Source organism: Callithrix jacchus, chromosome 13 (assembly GCF_049354715.1).
Source record: "Callithrix jacchus isolate 240 chromosome 13, calJac240_pri, whole genome shotgun sequence".
Lineage (NCBI taxonomy): Eukaryota > Metazoa > Chordata > Mammalia > Primates > Cebidae > Callithrix > Callithrix jacchus.
This window is the reverse complement of record NC_133514.1, coordinates 12854459-12872110: the sequence shown is the minus strand read 5'-3', so window position 1 is coordinate 12872110 and position 17652 is coordinate 12854459. Positions and strand designations below refer to the sequence as shown.

General features: G+C 43.7%; 1 protein-coding gene across 6 annotated transcripts in view; it reads right to left on the bottom strand.

The window, feature by feature from the left end:
* INTS9 (integrator complex subunit 9) overlaps positions 1 to 17652 on the bottom strand; it is a 124401-nt gene that overhangs the window by 60720 nt on the left and 46029 nt on the right. For 4 of the 6 annotated variants that reach the window (XM_035269627.3, XM_002756798.7, XM_035269629.3 and 1 more), the window contains 3 exons: positions 16293 to 16355; positions 5424 to 5563; positions 3118 to 3204 (listed from right to left, as the gene is read on the bottom strand). In XM_035269627.3, the coding sequence (XP_035125518.1) occupies positions 3118 to 3204; positions 5424 to 5563; positions 16293 to 16355 (290 nt within the window). The remainder of the gene's footprint in view (positions 1 to 3117; positions 3205 to 5423; positions 5564 to 16292; positions 16356 to 17652) is intronic. The other 2 variants (XM_035269626.3, XM_035269630.3) reach the window with 1 other exon arrangement.

Sequence of the window (17652 nt, the reverse complement as noted above, 5' to 3'; positions counted from 1 at the left end):
ATTGGCTAGGCTGGTCTTGAACTCCCTACCTCAAGTGATCTGCCCACCTTGGCCTCCCAAAGTGCTGGGATACAGGACTGAGCCACCGTGCCCAGGCAACAAATACTGACTTCTGAACACTATTTGTGGTGTGCCAAAATTAGTTGCGGCAAAACACTCTAAAGGGTTTACATTTAAGAGGAAGAAGGGAAGCCAGAGCACGCACATTCCATGGGAAAGAAAACAAAGGCCTGAGGTTTCTAAGAGGGAGATGCAGGGAGCCAAGGTCCTGTGCCATCCAGTGGGCACACAGGAGATGAAAAGAAGGGAGGCATCAGAACCGAGGGCAAAAGAAAAGGGAGCTGGGAATAAGAATGCAGTACTGCACTGGGGCAGTCGGATCAAGGAGGCCACTCACATATACACCCCACTCACATACACACCGAAGACTTAGATACATTCAGAACATTTTCTGAAGCATGTTCAGAAAATGTTTCCTAATGTGAAGCCACGCCCATACCATATGGCTCCAAACAAGGAAACAGACATTCAGAAGAAGCATGTGTGTGTGCACAAGAGGTGGTTGGGAACATGGGCTCTGCAGCCAGGCTAGCCGGCTGTCTAGGTTTGAATCCAGATCCTGCCACTCACTAGCTGTGCAACCTTGGGCAAGTTACTTAATCTCTCTGTGCTGGTTTTCTCTCCCATAAAAAAGTAATAACACTGGTCGGGTGCGGTGGGTCACACCTGAAACCCCAGCACTTTGGGAGTCTGAGGCAGGTGGATCACAAGGTCAGGAGTTCCAGACTAGCCTGGCCAATATGGTGAAACCCCATCTCTACTAAAAATGCAAAAATTAGCTGGGCGTGGTGGCGCGTGCCTGCAGTCCCAGCTACTCAGGAGACTGAGGCAGAAGAATCGCTTGAACCTGGGAGGCAGAGGTTGCAGTGAGTCAAGATTGTGTCACTGTACTCTAGCCTGGGCAACAGAGTAAGACTCCATCTCAAAAAAAAAAGAAGTAATAACACCACTACCTAACTCATTGAGTTGTTAATTAATAAATTAAGGCAGGGCACAGTGGCTCACGCCTACAATCCCAGCACTTTGGGAGGCTGAGGTGGGTGGATCACGAGGTCAGGAGTTCAAGACCAGCCTGACCAATATGGTGAAACTCCGTCTCTTTAGAAAAAAATAAATAAAAATAAAAAATAAAAAAAGTTTTTAAAAATAAAAAATACATAATTAAATAACACATTTAGAATAGTGCCTGGCACACAGCAAGTGTTACACAAGTAAAATGAGTAACATGTGTACAAAGGAATGCAGAGGAGACTCATGCTCAAGCTCCGAAATAGTCACTATAGAAAAAGTATATTCTTCTAGCTGCATATTTATATTCTAACAGAAAGAAGATCTCCAAAAACTAAGACATTCTAACACTGAAAGAAGCAGATGACTACAAATCACTGATCTACAGAGAAAGAGAAAACAGTGGCAACTGGAAAAAAAGTGGACTTGGGGCTGCGTGCAGTGGTTCGCGCCTGTCATCCAAGCACTTTGGGAGGCCGAGGTGGGTGGATCATGAGGTCAGGAGTTCAAGACCAGCCTGGCCAAGATGGTGAAACCCTGTCACTACTAAAAATACAAAAATTAGCTAGGCGTGGTGGCAGGCACCTTTAATCCCAGCTACTTGGGAGGCTGAGGCAAGGAACTGCTTGAACCTGGAAGAAGAGGTTGCAGTGAGCCAAGATAGCGCCACTGCATTCCAGCCTGGACAACAGAGCAAGATTCCAGCCTGGACGACAGAGCAAGACTCCATCTCAAAAAAAAAAAAAAAAAAAAAAAAAAAGCAGACTTGGGTAGGAGCATATGGAACACCAACTGCCTAAGAAAAGACTACTTTTTACTCCAGACTCGATGCCACCATCAGGCGTGGCTGCTGTGGGGCCTAGAGGTGAAGGCAGAATTGCGAGGGTTAGAGAAAGCCCAGTGTGTTAACATCCATGGGATACTCTGCTGCATGGAATACGAGAGCATGGAAGTGCAATCAAGCTGCTGGTGTTTCTCCTTGCTTCATCTCTTACAGCCTGGTTTCTGGACTGATCACTCTATGGCAAGTCACCTCTCTGGGATCGTTAATGACTTTCTCATTCCCATAGCCAAGGGCCTATCGTTGTTTTACTTCATACTTCTGCAGCATCTGAGACCAACAACAACCTGTATTTTCTGCAACTTCCTTGTCCCTTGCCTTCCACTCGGCTGTCCTCCTACCTTATTAATTACTTACAGCCTCTTTTACAACTCTTACCAGTTCTTTTCGATTCTATCTCAGAAATTCCTTTGAAGTTAGACTTCAGCTTCATGTTCAGGGATACTGCCTCAGTTCAAGGCTTTGTTGTCTCCCCTAGGTTTCAGCAGTCACACTGCTAGCCTTCCTGCCTGTGTCTGCATTCCGATCCACGCTGCTTTCAGAGTTACTTTCCCCAAAACAAATGTCATTTGCCTCCTTATAAACCTTTGCTGGCCACTTCATACTCTCAACAATATAAAACTCAAGCTTTACATATGAAAGTCTTCATTCTCTTGCTCCAGTTCACCCCTTTACTTTCACCTCTGACATCTCTACTCACCCGAATCCACACTGAACTTCTCGCTGCTACCTAAATATACTATGTCCCAAGATGCTGTGCCTGGACTTCTCTTCTCAACCTCTGTGATCTGGACAAGTCCATTTCTTCTTCCTGAACTGTCATCTCCTAAGGATTGTCCTTCTCAGCCTCCCTAAGCAGAGTTCTTCAATTTCTGAGTGCCTACAGCACTGCGGGCAAACATCTCTTCTAAGTTATGCCATGAAAACTGTAACTGACCTGTTGAGTTATCTGACTTTCGATTAAACTTTGAACACCTCAAGGACAGAGCCAATTGTTCTTAAAAACTCCAGTACCCAGCAAAGCACCCTGCACTTAGCTGCCTCTCGAAAAATGTTGGGTGAATCAAACATACCCCTTTCGTGCATTATGGAAAGATAATCTTTAATATAACCAAATCATTGTTTAAGCATAAAAGAAGAAATCAAATGAGACTGCTATGCAAACCACCTGGCTCTATAATCTCTGGGAAGAGTGGTCTGCTCCTCACCTCTGAATGTCCTTATTCTTCCACAAGGAGGCAGACTGAGCTTTTGGCACTCTTTCAATGAAATTCACCAGCTCTTCCATGAGAAGCCTGAGTTTAAACAAAAAGTGTGAGGAACACCCATTAAAAAAGTTGAGAAACACCATACTCTTAGCAGTTGTCCGGGAGAAAAGACTTGCCCACCTCCCCCGCCGCCCCGTCCCCCATCTCATCTTCATCTTCCTCTCTGCTGCCTGTAAACTTCATCATCATTTGATATAAAGTTAAACAAAATCCTTGGTTTCTTATTGCATTTTTATGCTAAAAATTCCGAACTTCATTAATTTAACTCACCTTTAAAACAAGCCTGGCACATGTCTTGTCTCTAAACACAGAAATACACAAACCTATTTTAACTCTCACTTTAAGATCTCTACTTTTACATTACTAAAAATATATAGGGAGAAGTTAAATGACTGTGAAGTATCTAATTTTAGAGACACAGCAGGGTGTAGGCAGGATTTTTTTTTTAAATGACGGTATTAAATGAACATTTTAAATGGATTAAAAAAGTTTTCTTGACATGTGTTTTAGGAATTAGCAAAATTCCCCGTGGAAGAATACTCCAAGGACAAATGGAGTAGGCTGCTCCGTGCAGAAGGCTGGCTCTAAGATGCACTGGAATACCACAGAACCAGGGATGAGGAGTCTGAGAAATGCTGCCATAAGTTGGATCGAGGTACACATGCTCTGGGGATTCACAGGACAGAGAACTACGGGAATTCTTGATGGCCAGAGGGTGACTACAAAGCTAGAAATGGATTTAACACCTTGAATCCCCATTCATAATCTAATACAGGTGATCCAGATTTACTTAAATCCCCTCCAAGTTAACATATACATACTGGTAAGCTATAAATGTATTAGCAATTGAAAGCTAAACAACTTCATTTCATTCTCATTTATTTATTTTGGCCTAATACCATCTCTTCCTTCCATCTTGAAGAAAGAGTGCTAGCTTCAACATCTCAAGACCTGTGATTCAGGCTTCCTGGTGTCCTGGATGTAGGGTTTTTTTTTTTTTTTCCGAGACATAGTGTTGCTTTGTCACCCAGGCTGGAGTGTAGTAGCATGATCTCAGCTCACTGCAACCTCCACCTCCCAGGTTAAATCGATTCTCCTGCCTCAACCTCCCAAGTAGCTGGGACTACAGGCATGTTCTACCACGCCTGGCTAATTTTTTGTATTTTTAGTAGAGATAGGGTTTCACCGTGTTAGCCAGGATGGTCTTATCTCCTGACCTCATGATCCACCTGCCTCAGCTTCCCAAAGTGCTGGGATTACAGGCGTGAGCTACCACACCGGCCCTGGATGTACCTTATATAGGAAGTTTGGTGTGCTGATCCTCACTGCTTTAACTTTTCCAAACTAGGAGCTAGTTTTTTAGCTTATCCTCTCAATTGAAACCAACGTATCACTTCGAGGGTTTTACTTTCCTGTGAGAGCCCTTCCTCAGCTCCCTTACAGTTACATACACAGTGCAGGTAATATGGTTTGATATAAAAACAAGAAAACACATTATTTCACCTGCAAGACTCTAGAATCCAACCTAGGGGTCTATAGCAATTCTTAAGTCTCACATTTTGGGTCCTGACAGTTTCAACTTATACCATACTTATTTCAAAAAAATTAATTAACAAATTTTTTTCTCACTAAATGATAATACAGTTACTTGTGGTAACCACCTGTATCACAAAGGCTTAGTGGGGGCAGAGAAAGGGATGACAGAGGCTTCTCAGAGTCAAAGGAAATTGCAGATTTACTCCTAGACTGCTGACTTTCACTCTGTCAACAGCAGAGACAACCATCTATTTACTTTTATCTATCCTGTATTTTCTACAAGCTCTGTCTCCCTTTATAGTCTACACAAACCACAAAAGGGGTATTCTTGAAAGCAAAGCCATAAAAGTTCTTCTTTTAAAGATGTTGCGTTCTTTCCCTCTGAAGCCCTCTGCCTTGCATCTTTGTGGTGTCTTCCTAAACATGAAAAAGTCTCCCCTAATTAGCATCCTCTGTACAGGGGAGCTGTCTCCATGAACTCCTTCCAATGAATTTATATGAAAAAAGACTAACAAAGCTACTTTCAGCATCCATCCTTAGGCATTTCCAATGAACATTCCTCATCTAGAGAGTTTTCTACTCTGCCTGTTCTTCAGCTTAGTTGTTCTGAAGAAGTAACCACCACCCCTGGTATAATACTGTGTCACCGTCAGCACTGAAGGAGGAGCTCTGCAGCCACATCCAAGCGGGATCAGAATCAACCGTCTCACCTGCCGATCTGGACGGTGGGTTCCGTGGCATACACTGTGCCTGTGAAGCCGGTGTGCTCAGTGATGTATGGCAATGCCATCATACAGTGATAGTTAGAGATGAGAATCACATCTACCGTAGACAGATCTATTAGCTCGGTCTGAAAAGGGAGGAAATGATATATATCTGTTCAGGGATCAATCAATATGATGTGACTAAAAATGATGTTGTCAGAATGCAGAGAAGTAGTTTGTGTTGCAGAATCATGATGGCTTTCCTGGACACTGCCATTCTCTCATCTGAAGAGGTTTTCTATATTGACATGAAGTAGCAGGACAGGACAGCCGGCAATGACAACAGCCACTATTCTCACAGAGGCAGCACTCTGATTTTACTAGAACAGAGCTCTTCTGAGTTAGACATATGAGGTTAAATGACAGCAGGACCCTTTGGCAGCCGCTGCCAGCAAGTGAAACCAGGTAACTGGAAGCAGAGAGAGCAGCATATAGGCTGCAAGCGCGCACTAGAACGTAACACGCCACTGCGGTGGATTAATGGGCAACAAGGATGCAGCACATGGAAGGAAACCAGCCCTTCAAAAGCCAGATGCAGAGACAGCTTCTTGTTGTTGTTTTTCCCTTTTCAGGCACCTTTTGTTAATTTAGTGCTGGTTACAGAGACCCCCCCACCCCCCGCAGAAGTGTAGCGGCAGTCATGAAAGGAAATTATACTTTCCTCTTCCATCTAATCATAACCCCAGATCTGCCCTTTGAAGGTCATGTAAAAAGGGAGAAAAGACAAGTTAGCAGGTGAGGGAAAAGGCTACCCAACTTTGGGTAAATTTTAGGAAAACATTTTTAGCAGAAGAAGTTTTTCCATATATTTAAGTCTGCCAGTCTGTCAAGGTGCACTTCTCTTCTTCCACTAGATCTTCCTGATTTGCTCAGATGAAAGAAACCACATCTTCCTCAGAACTCCCGAAGTATTGTATGTGTAACTCTATTTATTTATTTATGTATTTATTTATTTGAAACAGAGTAAGTGGGATTACATACACGTGTACACTACCATGTCTGCTAATTTTTGTATTTTCAGTAGAGACGGGGTTTCACCATGTTGGCCAAGCTGGTCTCAAACTCCCGGCCTCAAGTGATTCGCTTGCCTCAGCCTCCAAAAGTGCTAGGATTACACCAAGCCACCAAGCCCAGTCTGTATGTGCTACTCTTATGACAGTTCACAATCTATACACAACACCTCCAAGTAGCACTTTGTCCTGTATGACTCCTCTGTCCTTAGTGGCAGCCAGTACCTAACACGCTTGGTGTGCTTCCGTTGAAGGGATAAAGCTTTATTAGCGGCATGTTCTGGGACCAGAAGTGAGAACCGTGGTTCAGACAAGCTGCACTCACAGAGCCCTCCACCATGGAGGAGCCAACCCTGGGAGACGCACAGTGTACTGAGGAAAAGCAAGTGACTCGGTTAAGAGGTGGGTCCTTGGGCTGATACAGCCCCATAACGATGAAATAACAAAGATGCTATGGCACAAGCAGATGATGAGAGGCAGATGCCATTCTGGCTATGGATATTTTCTGGCTGAATAACTACACACATAAAATGAGTCATTTAATAAAGCAGGCAGGGCATCATTGGCTCCTGAAGACAGGATGCCAGCAGAGGTCAAAAGCTACACAGTGCCTACGTGAACACCATGTGAACACGATGCCTAATGAACAGCCGGACTATCCCAGCCTTCACTCCAAGTTGTGCACTACACTTGCAAGACAGTGTCCTCTTCAAGGAGGACCACAGAACTCTTTGCTGGTCCTACTCTCCACTACCTCCCAAGCATCATTTTTAAACAAATAAGAAAATTCAGACAGAGTAGCACAGTGATAGAACCAGAAGAAAACAATGCAAAGGACAGCTAAAGCAACAACAAAGCTCAAAACCATCACCACCTTCCCTCAGGTATACAGAAACTGGGGGAGAAAACTTGAAACTTCTCTTTACTATTTAAGAATCAGCCCACATAATCTAGAACTATAAAAAATAAAAAAAAAAATTACTCTGTTGGTATATATCAAGCGCGCATGCTTATCTAAAACAATTTTTCCCTCTGAGAAATAAATTTAACAGCCAAACCACATTTATATATAGGTAATTCCTGACCAACACAGGGGCTAGGGGTACTGACCCCCTGAACGGTTGAAAGTAACTTTTGAGTCCCCCAAAGCTTAACTAATAATAGCTTACTGTTGACTAAAAGCCTCCCTGATAACACAATTAACACACATACTTTGCATATAAAATATATACTGTATTCTTACAATAAAATAAGCTAGAGAAAAGAAAACATTATTAAGAAAATCAGAGAACGATCCAAGATGGCCGATCGCTAACATCCCGGGATTGCGGCTCTCAGGGAAGGCGCGGAGAACTAGAGGACGCCACACTTTCAGACAAAGTCTGGTCGCTCACGGAGCAGAAGATCCCCCAGTGGTGGAAACACACGAGTCGCCAGCGCGACTCTCGTGGTCCGCACAGCGGTTCCACCGGCACCTCGACGCGGCAGCTCAGCGCAGAGTAAACGGGACCGGTTCCCCTTCTGACCGAGGTTTGGAGCCCCGGGAAGGCAGAGTCGCCTACTACAGAAACAAGAAGGAAGCCCGACAGGAGAATCCTGGGCAGAAAAGCACCATCAGTTTTAACGCCGCTGCTCTAGCCCTGGGAACTAACAACCTGGACGTCCACTCAAGAGACCTAATCTGAAAGTTGGTAATTTCAAAGACGACAGGAGGATAAATTTACAATGACAGGAAGAAACCAGCGTAAAAAAGCTGAGAATACTCAAAGTCAGAACGCCTCTCCCTCTAAAGATGATCACAGTTCCACATCAACAATGGAACAAGGCTTGATGGAGAACGAGCGCCTCCTGATGACAGAATCACTCTTCAAGGAATGGATAATAACAAACTTCGGTGAGTTAAAAGAACATGTTGTAGCCCAACGTAAAGAAACTAGGAACTTTGAAAAAAGGTTTGATGAAATCCTATTGAGAATAGACAACTTAGAGAGGAGTATGAGTGAATTAAAGGAACTGAAGAATACAATACAGGAACTCCGAGAAGTATGCACAGGTTTAAACACTCGAATTGTTCAAGCAGAAGAAGGGATATCAGAGGTCAAATCCCAACTTAATGAAATAAAACGTGAAGAAAAGATTAAAGAAAAAAGGATAAAAAGGAATGAGCAAAGTCTCCAAGAAATGTGGGACTATGTGAAAAGACCAAATTTACATTTGATAGGTGTACCTGAATGGGACGGAGAGAATGAATCCAAGCTGGAAAATACCCTTCAGGACATTATTCAGGAAAATTTTCCTAAACTAGCAAAGCAGGTCAACATTCAACCCCAGGTAATACAGAGAACACCACAAAGATATTCCTCAAGAAGAGCAACCCCAAGGCACATAATCGTTAGATTCACCAGGGTTGAAATGAAGGAGAGGATACTAAGGGCAGCCAGAGAGAAAGGTCAGATTACCCACAAAGGCAAGCCTATCAGACTTACAGCAGATCTCTCGGCAGAAACTCTACAGGCCAGAAGAGAGCGGGGGCCAATATTCAACATCCTCAAAGAACAGAACCTTCAGCCCAGAATTTCATATCCAGCCAAACTAAGCTTCACAACCGAAGGAAAAATAAAATCTTTTATGAACAAGCAAGAACTCAGAGATTTTATTACCACCAGGCCTGCTTTACAAGAGCTTCTGAAAGAAGCATTACACACAGAAAGAAACAACCAGTATTAGCCTTTCTAAAAATACACCAAAAAGTAAAGAGCACCAACATAAAGAAGAATTTACACCAACAAATGGATAAAACAGCCAGTCAACATCAAATGGCAGTAACCCTAAATTTAAATTGACTAAATTCCCAATCAAAAGACACAGCCAAAACCCAACGGCATGTTACATCCAGACCTGTTTCACATGCAAGGATACACAAAGACTCAAAACAAAGGGATGGAGAAAGATTTACCAACCAAATGGAGAGCAAAAATAAATAAATAAAAAGCAGGAGATGCAATTCTTGTATCGGATAAAATAGATTTTAAAGCAACAAAGATATAGTGGTAAAAGGATCAATGCAACAACAAGAGCTAACGATCCTAACACCCAGACAGGAGACTTAGATTCAATGAGACAGAAAATTAATAAGGATATCAAGGACTCGAACTCAGATCCAGAACAAGTAAACTTAATAAATATTTATAGAGCGCTCCACTTCAAATACACAAAATATACATTCTTGTCAATACATCACACCTACCCATAAGTTTGAATGAAACATTGATTGGCCATTATTAATACCCAATTTTTTTCAAAATAAAGCAATATTTCCATTTACTCTCCCTCCTTCTCTTTCTTCCTATCCTTTATTTTTTTTTTTTCTTTCCTTCTCTCAAAAAAAAAAAAAGAAATCAACTTGTAAACCTCTAGATCCAGGTCGGCAATGTCTCTTTCATTGCTTGATTTCCTTTCTTCCCTTCCCTTCCCTCCCTCCCTCCCTCCCTCCCTCCCCGCTTCCTCCCTTCCTTCCTTCCTTCATCCCTTCCTTCCTCCCTACCATCCTTATTCCCTTCCTTCCTGCCTTCCTCCCCCCCCCAAAAAAAACAAACAAAACAAAACAAAACAAAAAAAAACCAAGAAAATCATAAGGAATTTGGATGTGGTGGCTCATGCCTGTAATCCCAGCACTTTGGGAGGCTGAGGTGGGAGGATTGCTTGAGGCCAGGAGTTTGAGACCAGCCTGATTAACACAGTCAAACCTTGTCTCTATAAAAAATGTTTAAACAATTAGCTGGGCATGGTGGTACATACCTATAGTCCCAGCTACTCGGAGGCTGAGGCAGGAGGATCACATGAGCCCAGGAGGTTGAGGCTGCAGTGAGTTATGGTTGTGCTATTATACTTCAGGCTGGGCACCTATATACTAAGTGGAAGTGAATTACCACAGACGTCTTCATCTTCACAATTAAGAGAACGAGAAGGAAGAGGAGGGTTGGTCTTGCTGTCTTGGGTGGCTGAGGGTAAGGCAGGAGAAGCAGGCAGACTTGGAGTGCTTACAGATATACATTGTAACTTGTCTGATGTTTTCACTTTTTCATTTCTCTAAAAATGTTTCTATACGGTACCAATCCTCCTTCCACCATTTTAGTTTCTGTGCCCATAGATCCAGGTTGTTAAAGAAGTCAAAAGCAGTGCTGAATCATCGGAACCCTTCTGCCAGACTGTTTAACATCAATTTGTTTTCCAGCACTGCTTCTTCCTCCTCCTCATCTGGCACGGTTCAGAAGCACTTCTTGGTTGGGTCATCTTCTGTTAACTCCTCTGGTGTGCGAGGGGGCTCCTGAATTTCTCCAAGCTCCAATCTTGAAACCCTTCACCTCCCACTTTTTAAAATTGTTTTGCCACATCCACAATCTCTTTCATCATTTCCTTGATTGGTTCTGTTGTAAATCCTGTGAAGTCAAGTACAACATCTGAACACGATTTTCTCTAGCAGGAATTTAACAATGATGGCAGGTTTAATGTAATCCTCCCAGACTTTTATGATGTTCTATTGGGGTTCTCTTCCAGAGACTTGACAGTCCTTTCCACAGAGTACCGTGTGTGATGAAGCTCAAAGTTCTTATGACCTCCTGATCTAGAGGCTTATTTAGTGACGCTGTGTTTAGCGCATTAGACCACTCTGACACCTTTGGAGTTGAACTCATGGGATTATGGGTGGCCAGGGACATTGTCCAATATTGAAAGAACTATCAAATGCAGTCTCTTAGTGGCAAGGTACTTCTGACTTCAGGGACAAAGCAACAAGGGAACCAAGCTGAAAAGTGGTTCTTGCTGTCCAGGCTTTCTTGTTGTACAAGCCAACGACTGGCAGCTGGTGTTTTTCTTTTTCCTTCAAGGATCAGAGGTTGGCAGCTTTATAGACAAAGGCAGTCCTGATCATAAACCCAAGTGCATTTGCACAAAACAGTGGAGTTAGCCTATCTCTTCCTGCCTTAAGTGTTGGAACTCACTTCTCTTCCTAATAAATGACATTTGTGGCATTTTCTCCCAGAATAGGACACTTTCATCTGCATTAAAAACCTGTTCAAGCAGATAGTCTTTCTCCTCAATGATTTTCTTAATGGCATCTAGGAATTAGTCTGTCATCTCTTGGCCACAGAAAGCTGCTTTTCCTGTTATCTCTTAAAAAAAAAACATTTTTTAAGCTTTCCTTTTGCTTTAAGTTGTCACAGAACGATTTCACGTTTTCTTGAATCACATTACAGGTATGCCTTTCTTACAACAGTCCTGTACCCACATAAAGCCACATCTTCAATACAAGGTAAAAATGCCATCTCACAAGAAGTACAAGGTTTTCAGGCCTGCTGGTGTAGCTAGGGTGACAGCTTCATGTATGTTCGCTTATTTTTCTTTTCTTCTTTTTTTTTTTTTTTTTGAGACAAGAGTCTCTCTCTGTGGCCAGGCTGGAGTGCAGTGGCACGATATCAGGTCACTGCAACCTCTGCCTCCTGGGTTCAAGCAATTCTCCTGCCTCAGCCTCCTGAGTAGCTGGGACCACAGGCGTGCACTACCACGCCCAGTTAATTTTTGTATTTTTTAGTAGAGATGGGGTTTCACCATGGTCTCAGTCTCTTGACCTCATGATCCGCCCACCTTGGCCTCCCAAACTGCTGGGATTAGAGGTGTGAGCCACCGAGCCCGGCCCTTCTTTTTGTTTTTTGTTTTTAACAAGTGAATGCTTATGCTGGATTCATTTGTCTTGAATTACGGGCAATATCAGCTGCAGACCTCAATGTACATATTAGGCACTTCGACTTTTCCTTGTAATGTCATGACTGCTTCTTGGGGGCACTTCAAACATCACTAGTGGCACTTCACAAGGGTTCCATAGTGTCACTCAAGGTTTACGGTGCTGCGTTAAACATGATGCAAAATGTATGAGAACTGCAAGAGATCACGCTTTATCGCAATATGCAATTTACAGGAGAGGCGAACTGCTCATGTGGAGATGACTGGCACCACACGATGTTTTAAGCAGATACTTGAGCTGGCCACGACAGCAACAGGAGGTGGCTATGAAGTTACATACTGTACTACTATTAGTTTCATGCATATGATTTAATACCGAATCTTAACGCTTGTTTACGTTTCTTTTGACTACAAATGGTGTCATGCATGGTCTGAAATGTCGGTGTGCATAGTTTTGATAAATTTTAACTTTTTCAGCTGGGTGTGGTGGCTCACATCTGTAATTCCAGCACTTTGGGAGGCTGATGCAGATGGCTTGAGCTCAGGACTTCAAGACCAGCTTGGGCAACAAGGCAAAACCTCATCTCTACAAAAAATATAAAAGTTAGCAGGGTGTGGTTGTATGCAACCGTCATCCCAGCTACTTGGAAGGCAGAGGTAGGAGGATGGCTTGAGCCAGGGAGGTGGAGGTTGCAGTGAGATCACGGCACTGCACTCCAGTCTGGGCAACAGAGCAAGACTTAGTCTTAAAAAAAAAAAAAAAAAAAAAAAGGGGCCAGGCACGGTGGCATGAGCCACCGCGCCTGTAATCCCAGCACTTTGGGAGGCCGAGGCAGGTGGATCATGAGGTCAAGAGATCGAGACCATCCTGGTCAACATGGTGAAACCCCGTCTCTACTAAAAATACAAAAAATTAGCTGGGCATGGTGGCGTGTGCCTGTAATCCCAGCTACTCAGGAGGCTGAGGCAAGAGAATTGCCTGAACCCAGGAGGCGGAGGTTGTGGTGAGCCGAGATAGCGCCATTGCACTCCAGCCTGGGTAACAAGAATGAAACTCGGTCTCCAAAAAAAAAAAAAAAAAAAAATCAGCTGAGTGTGGGGCTCATGCCTGTAATCCCAGCACTTTGGGAGGTCAAGGTGGGGGATCTCCTCAGGTCAGGAGTTTAAGACCAGTCTGGCCAAAATGGCAAAAACCCATCCCCACTAATAATACAAAAATTAGCCGGGTATAGTGATGGGCACCTGTAATCCCATCTACTTGGGAGGCTGAGGCAGGAGAATTGCTTGAACCCAGGAGGCGGAGGTTGCAGTGAGCTGAGATCAGGCCACTGCACTCCAGCCTGGGCAACAGAGCGAGACCCTGTCTCAAAAAAAAAATTATCCTTTTATAATAAATTTGTGTATACTTTATGGTGGACTAGTTTCTATACATATTTTATGCATTCATGACATACCTAACTTTTCTTAATCTTTTGCTGTATCTAGATTATGCAATTCATCTGCAGGTTTTTTTGAAATTGTCATAAATTTCCAAAATTTTTTCCAATATTACCAACATACTGAAAAATACTATGTGTAAGTGAACTTTCCCAGTTCAAACTTGTGTTGTTCAAGGGTCAACTGAACTCACATACTTACTTACATATGTTCACTTCATGGAATCCAATAAAGACCACTCTATCTTTAAAACTGCTATATACAGCCGGGCGTGGTGGCTTACGCCTGTAATCACAGCTCTTTGGTAAGCCGAGGCAGGCAGATCACCTGAGGTCAGGAGTTTGAAACCAGCCTAGCCAACATGGTGAAACCCCATCTCTACTGAAAATTTAAAAAGTTAGCTGGGCATGGGGGTGTGTGCCTGTAGTCCCAGCTACTCGGGAGGCTGAGGCAGGAGAATCGCTGAAACCTGGGAGGCGGAGGCTGCAGTGAGCCAATATAGAGCCACTGCACTCCAACCTGGGCTACAGAGCAAGACTTCGTCTCAAAATAAAAAACAAAAGTAAATGAAACTGCTGTATACAAACACCTGGGGTTCTATAGACCATAAATGCAATCAAAACAACCCCCATTTGCTAGTTGGACACTGTACTGTGCTGAACTGTATACACAGTCTATGGTGCAGACTCTGGGGAATACAGAGATATTTAGCTATTTAAACTTTCCCCCTTCTCTGCCACCTGCAATTACCACGTTTGTCTGCTTTTCTTTTTCTGCTTGCTGTGGTACCCTCGAAGACACATAAATACTAGTTCATAAATTTCATGAGGATTGGAATTCTGGCTGTGTGGCTCACCCACAAGTCAGTTAAGACTGGGCTATAATAAGTGTCTCTCTCCTGCTTCCATTACTCTCATTGTTTTCCAATCATACAAGGCCTGGCTCTACCTTAAAACAGGGACCATTACTAATCTGTGCCCTAAAATCTCGCTTGAAAAAATGTATATGGCTCTAGAACCTAAATATTATCAATAATCCTTTAGGTTGGCAAAAGTGAACTTGGAATGATAACTGTCTAATTTAAAAGTTGAGTGCCCTACAGAGCAAGTCAGAGAGCCATCGGAAGAGCAATTCATAAATATTACAGTGGTGTCACAAACAGCAGGATGCAGTAGTCAGTGTCACATGTGGTAAACTGAAAATAAATGTGGCATCTAGGATTAGGAATGTTCAAACAGATGGGACCTGCCCTATCAACTCCTAAGTGACAAATAAGGATGACAAAATGATTGTAGTTAATGGTGAGGGAGAGATCTGGATTCTTGGATTCCTTCAGCTCTAAGCTTACTACTAAATCCATTACTACTTACTCCATTATCTGCCACCTGCAATTACCACGTTACCTGCTTTTCTTTTTCTGCTTGCTCTGGTACCCTCAAAGACACATATACCTACTTCCAAAAGAGAGAAAAATGTTGATCTACAGGATATTAAACAAAGTGGAGAAACGGAAAGAGAAGGAAGAAAACAAATATAAGAGAAACTGCACTCCAAATTCCTTTTCTCTTTGGCCCTTAATTTGTGGAAGTATTTTCTACAGGCACTGTGATCCACTGGGCATATGGAAAAAAGAGGATGGCAGCTTCTGATGAACTCCAGAGCAGCTCTGGCTTTCCACATTTCACATGACTGTTGAGAACCGCACCTAAGCTACTCTGGGGTTTAGGCCTCCCAGCTGAGATTACCTGCCTTTAAAAAAATGGACACTGATCTTAGTTTCCTTTGAAAGGATGAAACTGGCCCCACACCAGTCTCCCTGCGATGATAATAGCAAGTGACCATTTTCTTTTTTTTTTTTTTTAAGGTGGAGTTTCGCTCTTGTTACCCAGGCTGGAGTACAATGGCGCAATCTCGGCTCACCGCAACCTCCGCCTCCTGGGTTCAGGCAATTCTCCTGCCTCAGCCTCCCGAGTAGCTGGGACTACAGGCACGTGCCACCATGCCCAGCTAATTTTTTGTACTTTTAGTAGAGATGGGGTTTCACCATGTTGACCAGGATGGTCTCAATCTCTTGACCTCGTGATCCACCCGCCTCGGCCTCCCAACGTGCTGGGATTACAGGCGTGAGCCACCGCGCCCGGCCTGCAAGTGACCGTTTTCTATGACTCAGTTCAGAAACCTCTGAATGTCAAACAATAACCAATATGGTATGTCAAGTCAGCAGGAATTTTTACAGTTTCCTGGCATTGGCTAAATAACAGCAATTCTCAATTACCCACCATAAAGCCAGACCAGACACCTACGGCTAACCTAAGCACAAAGGCATCAGAATCACTAAACTAGAAGACCTGAGTTATTTCCTTACCTTGCTCAAAACTATGCCATAGTATTAGCGGGGATTATAGAAAGAACCAGAAATAGGAAGAAGAAAGTGACTTAAATGATTTATAGACAATATAAAAAGCTGCTAAATGATCACATTTTTACCCGTGTAACAATGTGCCTGGAATAACAGATTCATTTAAACTTGAAAACAGGAAGCTAAGCCTCTTAAAATTATTTCTTGATTTCATTTTGAGAAATTACCTAAGAAGGTTTGTTTCTACAATAAGATTCACTTTAGTCTTACCTCTGGTAAACAGAATTCAGGCACAGAATCCACAAATACATGACCTGAGCACTCCTTTAGCTCCTAAAATAAATGAACAGGAAAAATACAAGGAAGAGATATTTAGTAGATACAGACCAATGAAATATATTCCCCAAACCAAACTTTTCACGAAGAATCAGACTACTGGAGTTGGAGGGAGGCTGGGAGGTTATTAGGCCACCTGTCCTGTGTTTAGGCTCGGGCAGGCCAAGTGTCTTATTAAGGGTAAAATGCCGGTTAGTTGCAGACTCAGGACTTGAATGCACATTTCTTGAAGCTTCTTCAAGAAAGCCATTCATGGGTATGTGCTGCTCCCATAATCCACAATCCAGTGATTTCCAAATAAGGTATGCAAACTGTACTGGCAACACCAGAATTATGTGGGGATATGGAATACCTTAAAGATCCCTGGCCCTATATAACACTGAAGGGACCAGAAACTGGGGATGAGGCCATGGAGTGTGTATTTATAACAAGCACCTCCAGTGATCCTGTTATGCTGTCAGGCTAGGAGTCATGGCCCTACATAAACTGTTTAGAGGTTCTTTCTCCACCTATCAAGGGTTGGAAGGAAAGGGGCACGTAAGGAGTGAGGGTTAAGAGCCAGAAACAGAGATTCCACATCCACCTCTACCACCTCCTCCACTACCATGACCACCCCCACCATCATCATCACCTCTACCACCTCCTCCTCCACCATCACCACAACCTCCTCCACTACTACAACCACCCCACCACCACTATCACCTCCACCACCTCTGCTGCTACCTCCTCCTCCACCATCACAACCTCTTCCACTACCACTACCACAACCAACACCACCTCCACCACCTCTACCACCACCTCCTCCTGTACCACCGCATCCTCCTCCACTACCAGGACCACCATCACCACCATCACCAACACCTCCACCACCACCACCATCACCTTCACCACTTCTACCACTACCTCCTTGTCCCCCACCACCATAAACTCCTCCACTACCATGACCACCACTACCATCACCAACACCACCATCATCTTCACCACTTCTACTACCACCTCCTCCTCCACTACCACCACCACCTCTACCACCACCTCCTCCTCCACTACCAGGACCACCACCACCACCATCACCTTCACCACTTCTACCACTACCTCCTTGTCCCCCACCACCATAAACTCCTCCACTACCACCACGACGACCACCACCACCACCACCATCACCACCACCACCATCACCTTCACCACTTCTACCTCCACCTTCTTGTCCCCAACCACCATAAACTCCTCCACTACCATGACCACCACCACCATCACCTCCACCACCTCCACCATCACCACATCCTCCTCCACTACC